We start from the raw sequence: 20,839 nt of genomic DNA, 5'->3' as shown, positions 1-20,839 counted from the left end.
TGGTTAGTGCGTGGAATGCACTGCCTGAGTCAGTGGTGGAGGCAGATACACTAGTGAAATTTAAGAGACTACTAGACAGGTACATGGAGGAATTTAAGTTGGGGGTTATATGGGAGGCAGGGTTTGAGGGTCGGCATGACATTGTGGGCTGAAGGGCCTGTACTGTGCTGTACTATTCTATGTTCTATGATTGTATCTTTTGTCTCTGAACCCCAGACCAGGCACAGTGCCGGAGACCTGACTACTGCTGCTTGCCCCTGAATGAACATCCCCGTCAAAGGTATCCAGTGGAATATGATGCATCTGTTAGTGAGGGAACTCCTGCACTGACACAAACAGCCTATGTTTTATACAGAATCTTAGGTTTTTTACACTACAATAGATAGTAATTCATGCAGGAAGGTCAGTGTTGACTTAAACTCTTGAAGAGTTTTGCAGGCCGATGGAAAGTGGATTATCAATAATAGCAAGAATCTACCAGGTATTATCTCACAGTCTTCCAGGTATTGTCTCTCAGTATCCTAACCCACATCTGTTGGAAGCAAAAAGATGCCATGGACACTGCCAAATAGTCAGTGACCTGTACTCGCTAGAGCTTAGAAGGATAAGGGGGGAATTCCATTGACACCTACCGAATATAGAAATGCCTACATAGAGTAGACCTGCAGAAAGTGGGAGAGTCCAGCACCAGAGAGTCAGCCTCAGAACAGATGTGTGCCCCTTTAGAACAGAGATGAAGATGAAGTTCTGCAGTCAGAATGTGGTGAATTTGTGGAACTCATTGCCACAGGCAGCCGTGGAGGCTAAGACATCGGGTATATTTAACGTAGTGGCTGACAGATATTTAGTTGGTAAGGCTGTCAAAAGTTATGGGTAGAAGGCAGAAGAATAGGATTGAGAGGGGTAATAAATCAGCTATGATTGAATAGCAGAGCAGACTTGATAGGCAGAATGACCTAGTTCTTCTCCTGTGTCTTATGGTTTAGTGGCTGGGAGTGTTTGGGATAAAGCAGAGCCAGGAGGGACCTTTCTAGTCCATTGAGGAAAGTTTGAAACAGAACGGCAAGCCATTTATCTAGATAAAATACATGCCATTCTGTTTAAGGGGAGGAAACCATTGGTCCAACCTTTTCTAATTCTCTGGCTGCAGCAATGCTACCAGAACACTGCAAGACTGTTAATGTGGTAGCATTGTTTGAAAAGGAAGAAAAGAATAGGTTGAATAAGTACAGGCCAGCCAGACTAATAAATATTGATAAAATTATAATTGATAATACTCTGAGCAACAGCATAAATCGGAAGTTTGATATGCAAAGGTTAATCAAGGATAACAAGCATAAGTTTGTTGAAGGAAGACTGTAATTGAGTAATTGGATTACATTTTTGAAAAGGGAACAAGATCAATAAGATTAGGAAACAATATAATTCACATGGATTTTAGCAAGTGGCCTTGCAAATATTCAGAGAAGTCTCTGTAATCTGAGAGAAAGAAACAAACTGGATTAAAAGTTGTCACAATTAGAGAGAACAAATCATAACGATCCATAATAATATTAGTGACTGTATGCAGTTAAGTTCCATATATTGAAGTGATGGGACTTTCAATCATACCAATACCTTAGATAAATATAGAGCCTATGGTTAAGAAAACTTCAGTCGAAAGTAACTACAGGAAGATATCAATGGACTATTGGATAAACAGAACACAAAGCAAACTTTAGATAGTGGCATTATTTAGATAGTAGCACCTAAGTTACAGAGAAAGGTTGAACATGTTAGGTCTTTATTCTTTGGAGCGTAGAAGGTTGAGGGCGGACTTGATAGAGGTATTTAAAATTATGAGGGGGATAGATAGAGTTGACGTGGATAGGCTTTTTCCACTGAGAGTAGGGGAAATTCAAGCAAGAGGACATGAGTTGAGAGTTAGGGGACAAAAGCTTATGGGTAACACAAGAACTTCTTTACTCAGAGAGTGGTAGCTGTGTGGAACGAGCTTCCAGTAGAAGTGGTAGAGGCAGGTTCGATATAGTCAATTAAAGTAAAATTGGATAGGTATATGGACAGGAAAGGAGTGGAAGGTTATGGGCTGAGTACAGGTCGGTGGGACTTGGTGAGTGTAAATTTGAGACTAGAAGGGCTGGGTTGGCCTGTTTCCATGCTGTAATTGTTATATGGTTAGTATCATCTTCCTCCATTCAAAATGTATGGTCTTCTAAGAGATCAGTGCAGAACAGCCATTAAATGGTTTAAATTACTACTGCCAACTATCCAGAGTTATCTATTGCCATCCCACAGAGTTATCGATTGTCACTTCATGTGAAAACACTACAGCTGGATCTACTGTGTATAAGACTGTGAACATGCATGTGTATCTATGCATACTTAAAATGTGTCCATATTTGTTGGTGTGTTGCAAAACCGCTTCATCAATTTTTATGTCCTTGAAGAGTTTTTTTTATCAAGTGTAAAAAACTATTTGTTTTTAGAATTCACTGATCCAGACAAGTATTGTTACTTTGTTACCATTTGAGAGTTTCAAGTAATGAGGGGCAGAGTTAAATATTTTTAAATATTTTATAGTGCCTGCCTCTTGGTGAAATTGCTTCAGCTGTCAAGTTATATAATCCCAATATAATCCCAGAGAAACAAGTAACATTTATTCTTTTGTTAAAATAAGATACAAAATATTTTGCCAGCGAAAAAAAATGACAAATGCAGAATTTATCGTTGGGTGCATGACACAGTATCCTACAAAAAGTAGCAGCCTGTTATGGACAAAACCGTCCCCACCAATGAGCACATCTACAATGAGTGCCATCTCGGGAAAGCAGCACCTATCATCAAAGACCCCCAAGACCCAGGGCATGCTTGCTTCTCACTGCTGCCATTAGAAAGAAGGTACAGGAGTCTTATGCTTCTCACCATCAAGTTCAGAAACAGTTATTACTCCTCAGCCATCAGGGTCTTAAACCAATGGGGATTGCCCCATCATTGAAATGTTCCCACACCTCTGGACTCACTTTCAAGGACCCCTCATCTCATGTCCTTCATATTTATTGCTTATTCATTATTATTATTATTATTATTATTATTATTATTATTATTATTTCTTTCATTTTGTATTTTCACAGTCTTTTACACACTGGTTGAATGCCCAAGTTGGTGCAGTCTTTCAATAATTCTATTATGTTTACTATTCTATTAAAGATTTACTCAGTATGCCTGCAAGAAAATGAATCTCATGGTTGGGTTGTTTGTGGTGACATATGTGTACTTGGATAATAAATTTACTTTGAACTTGGAATGGTACACTAGGAAATTTGTTTACTTTGGTGGAACTAATAACACAATCAAAATTAGCCATTTTAAAGGCAGTATTCAAACAGACAAAATCCAAATGATGTACATATGGATTCAAAAAAGGTTGGATTCTGGATACTTACACAAAGGATGTTTATCTAAGACATTTCTCCTGTTGGTGTAGTACTTTCCCTTAGATGTGATTTGCATCTTTTTTTTTATGTATGGTGCACAAACGTAGAGGTTGGTAGAACAACCAGAGATGCCAAACTGTGCATAACCCACAACAGGCAAGATCTGTGAATGATTGTGTCCACTCGCAGTGACTCAGGCCTTGACCAGGATGCCAGGTTTTCCATACCATTGCACGTTATTTCTGTTAGCATTTAGATACACTTAGCTGACAAAATTTGAATTCAATCACAAAAAGGATAAATTGGGACAGAATTTATGAGGTTTTAATGGCCAACATATTAGCAGAAAGAAAGTTACGGGTGCATTCAAGGGCAATTCCAGAATTTATAGCTTACGCAGCTAGAAAGTAGAAAGATAAGTTTTGGACACCTGACACAATTATCCAATTTGGGAGACTGCTGTGTTCTGGAAGAGTTATAGAGCTGAAAGAAATTGAACTGATTGGGTGATGGAAAGATTTGAACAAAAAGATATGTAGCTGAATATGAAACACTGGCAGAACTAAAAGGAGTGCATTCTGATTTAATTATACAGCACAGATAGGACAAGCTAATATTGAAACAATACCTTGGAACCTAATTTTGATAATAACTCAAATGAAATTATTAATATTAATATTTCCAATTTTAGATGTAATTTAAATATTAACAATTAAAGTTTTGAAGTATAAGGTTACAATTGTCATGAGAAATATGTTTAGCATATTCTCCTCTTCTGCTACTTCATTAGAAACACATGTCTATTTAAGACAAATGTCGTTTTAAAGTAACAAACACTTAAATATTATATGAATGTATTAGCTTCTAAGCACCCTTAACATGCAGAATAGTTTGAAAGTATCCCAAACAAAAAGCCGTGGATGAAAATATTGTTTTCAGGGAAAACAACTGCTTTGTTTTTCTTATAGCTTTTTGGTGGACCTAACAGACTGCCTCTGGCCCAAGGTTTTCAATCTATTATGTTCTTATTGTTTATTAATGTTGCTCTTCTTAAGTCCCAGTGGGTGCTTACTACTCTAATAGGAATGATGCAGGTTCTCTCAGTACAATCAGATTTATGTAAATCTACGTGCACTGACTGAAATGCTGAGTAGCCAGCCAATTAATGCATTCACACCAGGGGACAGACTCCGCATCTCAAAAATAAAGTGCCTGCAAAAAATTGAATGAATGGAACCAACACTTAAAGGAAAAACTGCGTATTTCTCAGTGAAGTTGCACATATGTGTGTGGGTCTTTGTTTGTGTTATATAATTTCATTTTTTACAAATGTGATATCACTGCAACAAATGTGAAATCATCAGACAGATTTTGATGAAATTTGTTGACTTGAAACCTTACTAAGTCTTTCCCTCCATTGATCCTGTGTTACTTATGGAGTGTTTTCTGTACTTTCTGCTCTTAATCAGATTTGCAACATAGCCACTTTTTGTTTATAAATTAAACAATATTTCAGAAGCTAACAGTTCATCTTAATAACTGTTTTAGTCTCAAATCCATGCATAATCATGGGAAAATTAAGCTGATGACTTTGGAGCTGAGGTTGGTCACTTAAATAAAAAGCGTAACCTTGCAGTTAGCTAAACAAAACATAGATATTGCAGAGGGAAATTTATCCTGCCCCCCACTGATTCCATTGTCTATGACTGCCATCAACACTTTGATCTGTTGGAAAGCCATGGACTCCACCTTCCTGGTCGCTACTGCTAATTTGTAGAGAATGAACTGGTCAGTTTTGACAAAACAAAAACATACCTGAAGGCATTCCTGGAATATAGTGCTGGAGTTTTCTGACAATAAAACTGTGCAAATTTCAACCATGCTGAATTGTAATTTGTTGAATATTTCTTTAGGAATGTTGTATATGAATTTAAAAAAGTGCAGATAGACTATTGACTGATTCAGTGGAATGATAGTCTTAAAGGGGTTGATAGATCAAAAGTGCAGGTACAATGGACAATAAAACAAAAGGAACTAAAGATTTTATGGGAAGTAGAATTAAATTAATTTTTTAATTGTCACTTTAGTTGAGCTATATTGTGACTGAGAGATGATCTGTCATTTCAGTGAAATTTATTTTTAATAATAGAAATGAATGATTTTGCTGCATACTAATAAAAATCAAAACACAAACTGAGCATAAACAGAAACCTAAAGATTCAACCTGCTTTGTAAGCCTCTTAAAAATAGATTTCTTGCAAATTGCTGACCTTTTAGAAAGTAAGTACTTAATATACTTGCATTAGAGGAATAATGGTAGAAAACCTGAACATACCACACCAAAAGCACAGTCTGCAATTCTGACTTTGGAATCGAGTTCCAGCTTTATCTATCGCCAGCAGAGATATTATCTCAAAGAAGTAATATAAATTCACTCTACCCAAACTATATGATAGTGGATACCACCTTGAATTCATGCAATGAAGCTTGATGTTTAACAATTGTATCAACGTGTCAGAAGCAAAGGTAAGCTTTAACAACTGAGTGTACAAAAAAGGGGCTGACACATTTTGTAAAATAGATTAAATCAGCAACATCAGTGATAGAGCCATTCTGATAAAGAAACATAACTTGCTCTCACTCCTTCACCCTGTCAACCTGACTCTTCTGTTCCTCTTGTCAAATCTGAGGAGCTGTGCATTCACACTGGTGGTGGACATGAGCGGTGTAGGCAGGTGCTGAATGCAGTCTTAAGGTACTCTGCAAGGTCAAAACGCTAAAATAGGACTCTTGTCTGCCTGCTGGAATTCACATGAAGATTAAAAGACCCCATCCAACTGTTCAAAGACCAATGAAAAATTTGTTTATGATGTTTTGAATTATGTTTCTCTTCTGATAAGCACCCTGAATAAAGATGAACCATCACTGACATTATTTTTGCATTGGATTTTACTCTATGCAAAATGATTGGAGTATTCACCTGCATTTCAAAGTAGGTCATGTAAATGAAGCATTTTTACTTGTACCCAAGAAATGTAATAATATAGATTGATGAAATTTCCTCCATTGTTCACAAGTACTGAAATATAGTCCAAAATAAATCATCACAATATTCAATACCATTCTGCTGCAATCATTTTTGAAATAATAATACGTGGCAGCATCATATTCGAGTATCAAGAGACCTTCTTTGCAGGCAGCATCCAGAAATGGCATAAGGGTACATGAATATTAATAATAATTGAGAAATAATTGAGGGAAGGAAGTATTTATGCACTCCTGGAGAGTCATATACATAGTAGCCAGTGCTCCATTTGTCTTTACTGGCTTCACAGCAAATAAAATATGCTATGTTTGAAATCACACAACAAAAACAATTTATATCAGTTTATTTCATAGCATCTTCATTTGTAGGATTACAAAAAGATAGAGTTATATGAACTACCTTGAGGATAAATCACCTTAACCAAATGTTATAGGTGTACTATTACTGAAAGGGTAGACTACTAGATACTGTATGGATATAAGGGAACACTCCAGGGACTTACTTGACACCAAAAAAGTCTACCGAAAGGTTTCAGGAAGCTATCAATTTGAAAACATAGTTGATGATTGAAATTACTCTGTGTGTCACATTGTTTTATTTAAACCTATTTTTGTAGTTTCACCATCTTTCTGCAAACAAATAGCTTTTGAATTGTGAGTCTTCGCAAAGCAGCTAGATATAAGTAAAACAGCTTCTCATATACAAAATTCATATAATGCTAATTCTATTCTGAGAGTAGTTAATATAATACAAAATGGTTAATTGTAAATTAATCAAGCAAACGTCCATGAGGTTTCATTGTTGTGCTGAGCATGTACATTTTGCAGGCATACTGCTTGGCAATTGTGGGCATTTCATATTAAGAAACCCTAATCACCTCAGAGTGTTGAAAGTGCTTTTAAACTATCATTGCAAAGGCTGCATGTATCAATTTTATGTGGAATGCTTTTTCATTGTAATATGTCATAAAATAAAACTTACCATAGATGCAGCATGAATCATAATTGGAATTGAATGGCTAAATGCCAGCAGACATGGTGGATGAGTGTTTATTTCAACATTCAAAAGAAATTTGGGTATGTATATGGATGAAAGAGGTACGGAGAGCTATGGTCCAGGTGCAGGTTGATGGGACTTGGCCAAATAATAGTCTAGCCAGGATTAAATGGGCCAAAGGGCCTGTCATTTCATTTCATTTTCCACTAGTTGATTCAATTATGGGAGCTTGTCGCTGAAGGATAATTACTGTTATCAAATACATGGAATATATGAGGTACAATATTAATTATAGCAGTTACCACAATCATCCCATGCTATGAAATACAAAATTAATGAAAAAAGGCCTTAAAAGAAAGACGAACATCTTTTCAAGACGTCCACAGTGAAGAACTTTTGAAGTGTTTTTATTTTGTATTATGTGAACAAAGTTAATTTGTACACAACAAACACCCGTCCCTAAAAAACCATGTGATAGTGAGCAGATAATCCTGTTGTTAGTGATGCTAGTGAAGGAGTAAGTAATGGATATTTTTTAATAATCCGTGATGTATTCAGCCTATACAGAAATTAAGATTTAGACATATCTCCAAAGAATTAATACACCACCATGTTCTAACTTAATCACCAAACATTCTACAGGAATTGTGGAGGATTATATTTGAAATATGGCACATAAACAGGCAATTTGGTTCTGGCACTTATGTTTCACTGTGGCCTCTTCCTACTGAGTTCAACTCATTACTGTATCACTCCACTTCCTTTGCCTGCACTGGCATGTCCAGTCTTCCTTAAAATCATCTCAGGTATTCACATCAGCCACTCCCAGCAGCAGCAAGATCCACGTTCCCACCACTCTTTGGATGAAAATGTTTCTTTTACATGGATACAGTAACTGTCCTAGCTGCTGCCTGACTTCCAGATTTCCTCCAGCCTTCTCCTGCTCTGGATTTCCAACGTCTGCAGAATCTCTTATTATGCCCTTCCCTACAAGTGGAAACACCCTCACTTCTGAGCTCTATTCAAAACCCTTGATTGCTTTAAAGACCTCTATCAGGTCACCTTTCAAGAGAAAAAGGGATTCAGGCAGTTCATTCTGCTTCCTCTCCTAAATTTCTGCTTGGCTGCTCTCAACTCCAAGCATTCCCACTTTACAAGCTAGAAATGTATTTTTATGTGACAAATTTCAGAATGAAAGTGATTTGCGCCATGAAAGTTTGAATTGATTTATGGTATTTTACATTGAAACATTGATACTCATGAATTTCCACCACTTCTTTGAACCCATTGGCAGGAAAGGCATGCGTGTTCAATCTGTTCCTCAATGTTAATTTATTTATTGCTCGTGGTGGATCACTCCTTAAAATTTTCTGTTCAGAATTTTTCAAAGATAACATGGGGAATGTCAGGGAAGTCAGCGATCAGCATAGTTTTCAGTCAGTGGGTATGAATTGATAGGAGTGAACTGTTCTACTTTAACAATGTGTTAATGCTGTAGTTACTACAGCCAACAGTCACCCAATCCAAAACTGGTATTAATATCCCCAGCCCTATCACCTTCTAATTATCTACCTGGTGCTTGGCTCCTCTCTTCTGACAGTCTCTTCACTCATTTCAGTGTGTGTGTGTGTGTGTGTGTGTGTGTGTGTGTGTGTGTGTGTGTGTGTGTGTGTGTGTGTGTGTGTGTGTGTGTGTGTGTGTGTGTGTGTGAGAGAGAGAGAGAGAATGTGTGTGCTTGCACATGTACACACATGTCTGTCTGCTTGTCTGACTTTGGAGCAGGTCCTCACAGTTACATTGGAACACACTTGTGTTACAGACAAGAATAACTGACGAATATAGACTCTGTGAGAGTACTGTTGAAATGCATTTTGCTGTACTTATTGTTGAGAATGGGGTAGAGTGGTGTGATGTGTTAGTGTTATTAGTAACACGTGGAGTGTCTCTTTCTCTGTTAATATCAAATCAAGTTTAACTATCATTCAAACTATATGTAGATAACAGCTGAAAGAGACAGTGGTCCTCTGGGGCCAAGGTGCAAAACATTCAAAATAGCAAGCAAACATTCAAAAATAGCAAGTGACATAATTCAAAGTGTTGAGCAAAGAGGCATATTCACTAAAAAAAAATGTAGTCAAGACACTGAGCGACAATGTCTAGCAATTGATGGTACAATCTCCCGGCAGTATACAGATGCCCGCAATTCAGCCTGTCATTCCACTACTCAAACACAGGAGGGCAGCACCAACGGGCAAGGCCAGGCCCCAGCCAAGTTCAACAACACAGTAGCACTTCCATGTCTCTCACCTGGTCTGCAGCAGCAGGCAAGCCCAAGGCTTGGAGCCTAGTTTTCACTACAACTGAGGCTACACAGCTCCCATGTCGACTGCCCCTCCACCAGACAAGGATAACAGGCCTGTGGCAATTTAAGTTATGTACTTGGTACCAGTTGGTAGGTCAATTGATCATTGTAAATTGTCCCATGATTAAGCTAGGATTAAACTGGGAGTTACTGGGCAGCATAGCTCAAAGAACCAAAAGAGCATATTCTGTGCTGTGTCTCAATTAAAAAAGAAAATATCCTAGCAATTTAGCAAAGCAGTGAATAGCAGCTTATTGTAGGTTAGGAAAACTATTTACAAATATAGATTAGTGGGTTCAAAGGAAAATAATTGACAAATGGAAGACTTCAGAAATAATTAACTTTCTTCAATCACCTAAATTGTGTTTTTCATAATCAGAGATAAAGCAGTCTAATATAAAAAAAACACACGGGGAGGAGAAAGTTAAAAAAATGAGCATTATGAAAAAGACTATTGAAATCTCAGGAATGGCATATAGGATATATTAAACTGTTATTTTGAATGTATTAGCTTTTTCTACTGACATAATTTACGTCTTTCCATGATTAACACATTTCTTGCAGAGAAATTGGTTTGAGGATTAATTAGCTCTCTCTCTGTTGATGTTTTTTTGAGTTTTATATTACAAAGAGGTTGATGACATGGTTACTACCAAGAGTATTCTGCCCAGATATCCAAAATAATAACTGAAAAATAAAATACCTAGAATTGTTTTAGCACAAAAATAATGACGATTTGCTGAAAAATGCTCTTGTTTGGTCAAATTACGTTTTCTGTTTCCTTACACTTTGTCATTTGGCAGTTTTTTTCTCTCGTTTCCCAAAGATGCTGTCTCTCTTGCTTAGGCAGGACTGTATAGACATTCATCACGTGGTAGCATCTTGGTCAAGTGGCCATTTTTCAGTTATTGTCAGCAGAGTATCGCCCAATGAAACTGTCACAGCTACTTCCAATCCTAATTTTCCCCACGTCTACACTTTTAATTACAATAGGAGTCACAGCATTGGGTAAGAGGTTTCTTTCCTAACCCACCTACCACAGAAGCATGCTCACCTCCAAAAGATGATATCTGTGTGCTTTAAATTTAGCATTTGTAGATTTTCTTTGGTGTGTGGTGAATTTTCCTGAAGCTTACTTCCTGGTAGAGCTATGTACAATCTAGGTCACCGTGCTGTCTATCAGGAGAGTTCACTTTACAGAAAATGCAGTGCCACTTAAGTGTAATACTGTCGTAGTGGATTTACTCTAATAACCCCTTTATAAAACGTAACCTTGTGGCACAGACTACATGCTGGGCCCATAATATTACTGAGTGTGATACTGCTCATTTGTGAAGTGGCATTCCAGTAAAATCTGTACTGTTCATTGTGTAGACCACAGAAGCCTATAATGGATGAGTCTGAAATCCACACAGTTTCAAACACTGCACGTTCACATTCTTTGTTCTTCTGGGTGATGTTTTCTATTCATATCCTGTCATGGTCAAAAACTAGGCCTTGTAGTTATAGTCTCTGCCTCAAAAAGGTCTTGGCAGAGAATATGCAAAATTATATAATAACTGCCCCATCAATATTTCCACAAAGAGACAAATCGTGCTCCTTGGAGTTTACATTATGAAAAGAATCATGGAGAATTCTCTGGCAGTAAAGCACAAAGGTCTAGTCATAATGATGCCCTAAAAAAATCTTCATTAACCCTGTTTGGCTACAACTAAAGCCTGAAGACTACAGTTGGCATTTGACCCATTACTGTAGTTCATGTCCTGCATTGGTTCTAAATTTTAGACGTTCTAACAAGAGCACACTCGTTTAGAGTTAAAAGGTTAAAAGAGGTAAAATTTTCACCTAACTTTTTAAAATTTGTAAGTAACTAACTGAAATGTTGCATAATCATTTTTACTCTGTAGCAATAATATGAACATTTATTTGAAGAAAGCCTATTGAGATATAACACTCCATTACTGTTGGCTTATATTTCTAGTGATGCATTGTGTACTCCCACATTATAACTAGGCCCAATTTCTATACATTGCTCTGGTGAATGACAGTCAATAGTTAATAGTTGTTGCCCTGGTGATCCCTACACAGGGTGCCCGGTCAGTTTAGTGCCCGTTCCATTAACCTTTGATAATCAGCTTGATTCTTTGTATTTTTTTGAAAAGATTTCATTTACACTTCACTAAACAAAACATTCTATTTAAAATAAGTGACTATTATTTCGACTGGCACACTTATTAGGGAAAGAGAGAAGCATGCTTGCAATTTTCGCAAATTAAATGGGCAGTTTAAAAAGTCGCACACAAACCAATCGCATGAAAAGGATGTATTCTGAATAAGACGTGAATTATGAAACTCCCGGACAATCCGAAGGGAGAACTCCCCGTCTGATATACATAGGAACAGACACCCCGACACCCTGCAGAGCGCTGAAGACAACGGCAACATATGGGTTTAACACGGCGCTCAGACACATGTTCTTTTCTTAACGTTATGTTCGGAGCCGGGTTAAATACACTCTCCCGCCGCGATTTACCCTGTCGCCTTACGCCGGTGTTACCCAGCTTGTTGGCACCATCTCTCAGCAGTCTGCTCAAAACAAGAACACCGAGCCAGGGCCAGAGCTGACTCGCGCCTTGTCAGTAACTGGACCCGAGCCTGGGTCGATTCCCGTGTGTGTGAAAGAGAGAGCGACTGTAGCTTTCAGAGGTGGCGTGTACAGAAAGGACTGCAGCATCTGGTTAAAACAGAATGTAATGGGATTTGATCACTCGGTGCAATGCTTGTTTATTACCAATTGTCCAAAAGGACATTTGTCAGCCGGTTCACTATCCATCTTGGTGAGAATGTTCATCTTCACTGCCCAGCAACTTCTACAACCTGGATCCATTCTTCCGTCATGCGTTCTCAGATACGGTGCTTTCTGAATATCGCCGGTCGTATTAAGTCTATGCGTCACTTTCAAACGCAGCTCCGAGAATCCACTGAACCTCTCCCCGCTCTCCTTTTCTCGGGTACTGACCCTCCTACTGGATGCGCCGCCTAACCAGACTGGCCGTGCATTCTTTACTGCCCGTGTGCTTCGAGGCGGTACGCAGTAACAATGGAGGCATCTAATTAGTAACGTAATTTGAAGGGGTCTCTTTTTAAACAACCAAGCCGTGCATAATCTGCAAAGCGCTAGTCCATTAAATTGGTGCAAACAGTCCGTTCGTGGCGGTCGCATACTCGGCGAAAGAAATACGCAATCTGCTCAACCATCTTCAACTACTTACAACCATGAAGTTGTTCCGAAAGTGACAGATGCTTTGCTTGAAGCGATTGTTAAACCCCAAGAAGCCCACAGTTAGGGCTCTGGATTCAGCTCTCTCAGACTTCCTAACCCTTTTTGGCAGAGTTCGCTAAATTGGAACAAAATATTGATTTATGCTTCGCGAATCCTCATTACACAAACTAATTCATCAACAAGCTTAGCCAAGAGAAATGTGAAAACATCATTTTCTCAATCTTAAAGCCATCAATGCTTTTGTAAAATTATGAATAGTAAATTATGTGCTTTGGAGAGCATTTAGGAGAGCCAGGTTCAACTAACTTGTCAATTCCAACGCTCGATGAGTCGATCTGTAAATATCCATACGTGTGTTTGTAATGACACCTTGACACACATTATTTCTGGATCGATGTCAATTCATCATATCTACATATATGTGAGGCTCTTCTGCATTTATGCGTGTGTTCCGTATGCTTAGTTGAATTACATATGTGATTAATCTTATATGTCGGTAATTGTGCTGTAATATCATATAGCATAAGTGCGTGCATAAATGTGTAACTTTGCTTATATGTACGTATGTATGCAAATATTTGAGGACTTTTTTGTATCCATGTAGACACACAGCGTGAGCATTCGTATCGCACGCAGTGAATCGCTTTCATTGATGAGGTGAAGTTGCAAGGAAGAAGGAATCAAAGATCACTGGAGAGACATTTCTGCGATGGTGGAGCGGAGCGGAGCTGCCCTGTGCGCAAAGTTCTGATCGTTGTCGGAAAAGCGCCAATCCTTCAGAGTTCAGGAGGGCTGAGGAAGCTTGCAAGTCTTGCCTCCCAAAGCGATGCCTCTCCCTGCGCCCAGGTCGCATTTATGAAATGAAAATAACATTACACTGCCTGAGCGGTACAAATATATACCTGGTCAAACAGGCCACGGGTGTTGCCACGTTTCATGAGGCACAAAGTGCAACTGAATGAAAAAGTTTTCCTTCAGTTCAAAAGAAATTTTAATTGTTTTCAACAGTAGTTTAAACGTTAAATTTTGGACGCGTATATTTATGAATTTATGTAGGTTATAATAGGTTATAACCTATTATGTAGGTTATTTGCTAAATTACATTTAAAGACAATAGAATAAATCTTTTTTGCACGCAGCGATGCTTCTCGATTTCCTTCACAGGCACTATGCCGGTTAATATTGAGTACGAGTTTTTTTCCAAAAGACAGTCCGGAATATTCCTCATAATTTATCAATTAAAAGTCCCAATCTCTATTTCTGTAATGATCGTCTAGTGACATTATGACCAGGGCATTTCCACTAACATTGCTCTTGGCGCTGTTCCGTTCACCACGTTCCCAACCTGCCACAGCCTCCTTATCCGCTGTACGAACCGCCTTCCATCAACCCGACCTGTACGAGGAGAGTTGGCCACTTTCCCCCGTCCCCACTTCATTCAAATTACGAAGAAGAAGCATGATACAGTAACATTTTATCAACAAAGTGTCAAAATTGATTTCCGATCCCAGAGCTCCTTGTCCACAGGAAAGCTCCGCAGTGACCCACACTGGTCACATTTCAAGACATTGCGGCTAATTGAATAATTGCTTCATGGTGAATGGGATCACCGACTTTGCCCGGTAAAGCTAAAAAAATTTGAGCTTTTCCGCCTGCCTAGTATTTATTTCTCTCTAAACGCCAAAGTTTAACAATTAAACAGAACCTAAAGTATGTGCATATTAAAACACAAGTCTGGAAAATAATTTTGCACCATAACAAATAAATCTTACACTGGGACCGGAAACAACAGTGAAGGTACAATTGTCACGGAAACGCTACAGAACTCGCAAGGACTGCCAGTTGAAAGAAGATAAAGCCCAGGACTGTAAGACAAACTTTTAACAACGATGTGTACCGTGCAGGAATAATTGTCAGGTTCGTTTCTTTACGAGAACTAGATGCCAGCCAGGTTCAATGGCAGATTCATTGCTTGTTTTGAGGTTAAATGTTAGCATGATAGTCTCATTCAAGGTTATCAGAGTGTTTTGAAAGAGCTAGCAACAAGATTTATACCCAACAACTTAACTCATTCCCAAAACATTAATGCTCTGCCAGGAAACTTAAATCTATATTCCACCTGCTCAGCTTATATTTTAATTCTTAATTCTTTCCCTATCAATATAATTTAGGATTTGTGACGGATCCTTATTTTCCCGAGCCATCAAATCAACAACTTCTACAAAAACTCCAAATTCCATAAAGTATAATAAAGAAATTTATTCGCATATTACTAGTAACTTAAAATTCTATTTCTTTCACAAAAGCTGAAACTCGGTCGGTGTTTGAGATGCACAGAATTATAATTTGCGCACGACGTTGCTTTATAAAACCCCCTTCATCGTAGCATCCGATACAGGAAGAAAATAAACTATTTTATGAAATAATATCGCTCGTAACTATCTGACTGTAAGTGGGCAAATATTTAAATAAAATGTGATTAGAAAATGATTTCTCCAGACAAAACCAAGTAAATCAAATACAACTATGAAAACGTGTCCCTTTCTGCAGTCTGTCTATATTTCTCCATTAACCCTTAGCACTGTAATCTCTACTAAATGAAGTTTTTCAAACTTTTGATCCACACGAAGCACTTTCTTTTTTAAAAAGAAAATAATAGATTGTGGATTAAGAGTACAAATTTCAAGGTAAAATAATAGTTTGTTTGATGAGTATCTCAATTCCACGTCAGCCCAGTTCAGCACAAACATAAATAGCATCCAACGACAGAATGATGAACCATTTATAAAAGTTTTCTCCAAATGGACCACTGACTGGTTTGTAATTTCCATCGCGCGTCCGTTGTTGGGATGAACTCGCCGCCTCAATTTAAATAGCGGCCAAAGTTTCACAACTTGCCTGTAACGGCGAGGATGTCAGCAGGGAAAATATTTCATTTAACCCCTCGTTTGAGAAGACCCTTCAGAAAACTAACCTACCCGCGCCGCAACATTTCCCTCCTTATTTACTAATTTGTTGTAATTACTGGTGAGACTTCCCCCAGCCTCTGCACGCCTGCGGGATGCGGGTGCCTCGATACCCCATTAAACAGCCATCACCTTTACGGCTCCGAATGATAAAATCACTGAACACCACCTGAATTAAAATAATTTCAGAAAATCCCGCCCGGTTATAATTTTAATTCTTTCTTGGGTAAACTTTCTCGCATTTTAAGCAGAGGGATCGACTTTGATTTAAATTAGTTTCTATTCCATTGCAAATAACATTTATAATAGCATTTACAAATCGCAATGATAACGTAATTAGACCGTGGCGTAGATGTTTGATGTGGCCGCTTTGATCAGTTAATGTTGTTAAATTGCGCTCCTGTCCACCTTAACAGATGATGGCAGCGCACCCTCCTGCCGGTATGCGCTGGACCGTCTCTAATACTTCAGTGAGGAAAAGCAAATGTTTCCATCTCTTTCTAATTCTTACCTTCATTTGCAGAATACCCCGTCGATAGCGCGGCGCAGATAACACAGCAGAGGATCAGAGTGAGAATGCAGATTCGGAAACCCAAGGCCATTTCGGAGCTGTGATCGGTTGTGAGTGGAGCATATCTCTGTGAAGCATGCCAGCAATGATCTGAGGGAGCTGTGATCGCCGTGGAAGTTACCATGCACAGCTTTCAGGGTGATGTCAAGTTTGACACTACAGATAAGGAGGAGTCTGCGCTGCCTTCCCGCTACCAGCAGAGGGTTACATCTGGGTCCTAAAGCCCACCGTATCATGAAACCATCTGACATTATCATTATCGATAGTTCTATAAAAAGAAGTTGTTTACAATTATTTCTAAATGATCGATTTCGAATATATTCATATTACAGTTATTAATAGTAAAATGATTGCAACTGTCGGATCTGAGATTTTGTGTGTGTCTGTGTATGCTGTGAAGTTTGTGCAAAAAAAGGGTTTCAACTAATTTTTAGTTCATGATGGATTACTTACAGCCTAAAATCATTTTCTTCAAGCGGTGTGATACTTTTTTTAACTAAATCCTTTACATTCCTCTGTAGTAGTCCTTGTCACTGTTATAACCCACCCCCACTTTATCCTTCAAGTTCAAGATGGCACAGACAAAATATAAATCATGTTCCTTCTATCCGTCATCTACTGGCTACATCAAATGTTTTTGGACCCTATTTAATCATGAACAAAACTTGGTTTAATCCCTTCTTCATTGGTGGCCATATTTTCATTCACTGAATTTTTAAGTTTACAAATTCTCTCCAAAAACCTCCCAATTTCATCAAATCTATTTCCCCTTTGACCTCACTTCTGAAAGTGCTTCAATGTTGACCAAATTTTGGCCAGTTATTCTTCACGTGTCCTCATGAAGTTTAGTGCCAGACTGGGTTGATTGTGCACCATTGAAGTGATTTCGGTTTTTTATTATAATAAAGATGATATGTAAATTTAAGCTATGATTTCATTCCAGCTGAAATGCAGGCTACCCAGCTGTTTTACACACAGAAATACAGAAACAGCATTTTTTTTCTTTGCTCTTCTGAGATAGTGCTCTTAGTTTTCAACCCTCCAAAACTGCTGTCATTACACCTCTTCAAAAAGTCACTAGTCAGACCTCAAACCCTTGTAAGCTGTCGCATGATTCCCAGAAACTTCTTTTGGCTTGATACCCTCTGATTGATCAATCTTCTATGAAGTGTCTGGAGACATTCCTTTAATGGAGGCATTAAATATGACCTATAAATGGAAGTTAATGTCGATGTTTCAAAACAAATCAACCTTTCAGGTTATTAGCATGCCCAGTGATTTACTCTTTAATAGCAAGTTACTTACCTGAATATTTTTCTGATGTCATCAAATAAATTATTACATTTTAATAATTTGATTGTCTACAACAGTGAAGTTGAAAGAGTACTTGGAGGTGCATGATAAAGTAGGCCAAAGTCAGCATGGTATCTAAAGGGGAGATCTTGCCTGACGCACCTTTGGAATTTTTTGAGGAAATAACAGGCAGGATAGACAAAGGAGAATTAGTGGATGTTGTTTACTTGGATATTCAGAAAGTCTTTGACAAAGTTCTGCACATGAGGTTGCTTAACAAAATGAGAGCCCATGATATTTCAACAAAGATACTAGCATGGATAGAAGATTGGCTGACTGGAAGGAGGCAAAGAGTGGAAGTAAAGGGGCCCTATTCTGGTTGGCTAGCTGGATTGTCATACTGAAATTGAAATCTGAAGCTGATTAAAGTATAATACTAAGCTTTATGCTCTAATCAGCATTTCTTCCTGTTTTTCAGCATTGAACAATTCATTCCAAACATATTAATGTAAAATTGAGGTACTGGCAGGCAATAATTATTATTCTGTGAAGACACTGAGAACGATGAGCAAATTCTAATTTCTCAAACTCTAAGAAGACAAAATGTAAAAGTGACATTCTATGAATCAATTCTGTTACAAGTTCTTAAATGTTAAAAAATTTTAAAATTATTCTTAAAAGGAGTTTGAAATTCAAAATTGTCACAAAAACAATAATTCAAATCTTAAGTTAAAAGGAGGAACACTTTACTGTATGAACAAGTAAATGTTGATTCAAGATTGCATAATTATACTCAATTGATACTTGACAATCTTTGTATCCACCAGCCCAGTCCATTTCAGCTGCAGAAGCTTGCCACTGTTTGTGTGTCATGACATGCCTGGTTAAAACACTTAATATATATTTTTGAAGATTACACATTGAAATGCATGGTGACAAGCATTTTCTTGCATTCACTTGATAATTAAAATCTATAAATCTAGATCGAAGTGTGTTCCTTTGCTAATTATTGGTGAAGACTGCAAGCACAAGATAGAGTACCGTTAAATGGTCTAATTTAATTGATGTCAGTAACATAAACATTTGAAAGCGTGCAGGTCCTTATAATTGAAGGAGCACTCTGAGTGACACATGAAGTTTCTGCAACTTGCAATGAATCTATTGTGCCTGAGTGTGAACTAGAGTCAGCACCCTGACTACAAATTAGACCGTTCCAGTCAGCCATTGTATGAACAAAAATCTTTAAATTTGCAAATGCAATATAATGTCTGTAAAGTGTAGAACAGAATGCAGGGATTTTATGTTTATCCCTTTAAAATATAATATTTCATTGATGCACGATTGAATATACAGTCTACATGTGAAATTTAATCAGAAGATTAGATACTGCAATGCTAGATATTTATGATAATTCAAAAGAATCATTCAATAAGGAAAACTAAAAGAAGTTTGTTTCCCACTTTTTACTTGCTATCAACTATATGTTATCACTTATTTTAGTGACTGAAGATGATAAAATAAAAAATAGTGTTTTTAAAAATATAGAAATGTTGAAGGAAAAAATTTAATAATTTATATGAAATATACAAAATATTTTATTTTAGGCCATTTTCCCTCATTAAGATTTTGAGAGCCCAGACAACAATTTAAATTTTAAAGCTAATATACAAACCAGTACAGAGCTGATTGACTACATCAGTTTGCTTGAAAGCTGACGAAAATGCCATGATGATACAAGGACAGAACTTACTGAATTAATTTAACAGACCAATGTAGGGACACCAAAGCTGACAGCAGCACCTATTCTATAGGATTTCAGTTTTGAAAATATTGGGGATCTTTTTTGGGTATGTTCTGAGTTGGATATGGGTGGTGAATCATATATCTAACATTGATACCAATGATATAAAGGTTCGTACTTATAATAATATATACTATTATCAGAAACCAAGCTTTCAGCAGACCTCCATCATGCCTGCTGGCCTAATCTTTAAAGCTTGCATAACTGAATGTTGCAATATCTTCCCAGGTTTTTCCACATAGCTGCACACAATTCAGAAACTGTGCCGTAATTGGCTCTTTTTAATTAAGAATCTCAATGCATTTTAAAACAAATCTTTAATTATATATTTTCAAAAGGTTGGATTCAGGGTTCTAACACTCTCTGAGATATTAATTATCATTTTTGTAAGTTGCTTGACTTGTCTTCACACTCAACTTATCATGAAAACCAACTTGGAGAAGAAACAAATGACATTTTTATGTTTCAGCCTGACACTGGTCTGAAGTTTATTTTTAAATGAGCAATGCTACATTTTTATTAAATAATATTTTTTCTTTACCTCCCTGTAAGTATCTGCAGATTTATAAATTAGCCAGGAATCACACTACTTTTGATTAGCTCTGAAATAACATTTTTGAATAAGTCTGTAAATTAAATTCCATCTTCTGAAAAGTGCAGAATTTCTTTCTACCTCTATTTCTTATTTGTTCACTACATCAATAATTCATTAATGGTCCCTTGTATAGTTTTTATTTCTTTTCAATTTCAAATCGAGGTTTCCGTGGGAAGCGGCACACAAGTTTTTGAAACAAAAGATAATCTGTCACAACAATGCCAAGAGTATTTAGTTCTTGGGTTCTGGTTCCTGGTCAATTTTAAGTTAAAATGTGTCTGTGTTCTTTCAGATATGTTTGGCATGAAAGTAAAGTTTTACAATACAGGTACATAGCATTTAAGATTTTCAGTTGAAAATTATTGTGTTATGGTTTTAAACAAATTATTAGTCAGTTGATTTATATAAGGATTATGTTTTAAATGATACTCTTCATTAAAAGTAAGGGAGAGCAATCCATTTTAATACAAATTTATAACAGCGTTGATAAGG

At 37.3% G+C, this 20,839-nt stretch overlaps 1 protein-coding gene across 2 annotated transcripts in view; it reads right to left on the bottom strand.

Moving 5' to 3' along the window:
- Positions 1–16,801, bottom strand: part of epha3 (eph receptor A3) — a 268,476-nt gene extending 251,675 nt beyond the window's left edge. For both annotated transcript variants that reach the window (XM_059968667.1, XM_059968668.1), the window contains exon 1: positions 16,599–16,801. In XM_059968667.1, the coding sequence (XP_059824650.1) occupies positions 16,599–16,782 (184 nt within the window). In that variant the 5' untranslated portion in view covers positions 16,783–16,801. The remainder of the gene's footprint in view (positions 1–16,598) is intronic.
- Between the last annotated feature and the right edge of the window lie 4,038 nt (positions 16,802–20,839).

The sequence above is a fragment of the Hypanus sabinus genome, chromosome 4 (genome assembly GCF_030144855.1).
Source record: "Hypanus sabinus isolate sHypSab1 chromosome 4, sHypSab1.hap1, whole genome shotgun sequence".
NCBI classification, from domain to species: Eukaryota; Metazoa; Chordata; class Chondrichthyes; order Myliobatiformes; family Dasyatidae; genus Hypanus; species Hypanus sabinus.
This window is presented reverse-complemented; position numbering and strand designations above follow the sequence as displayed.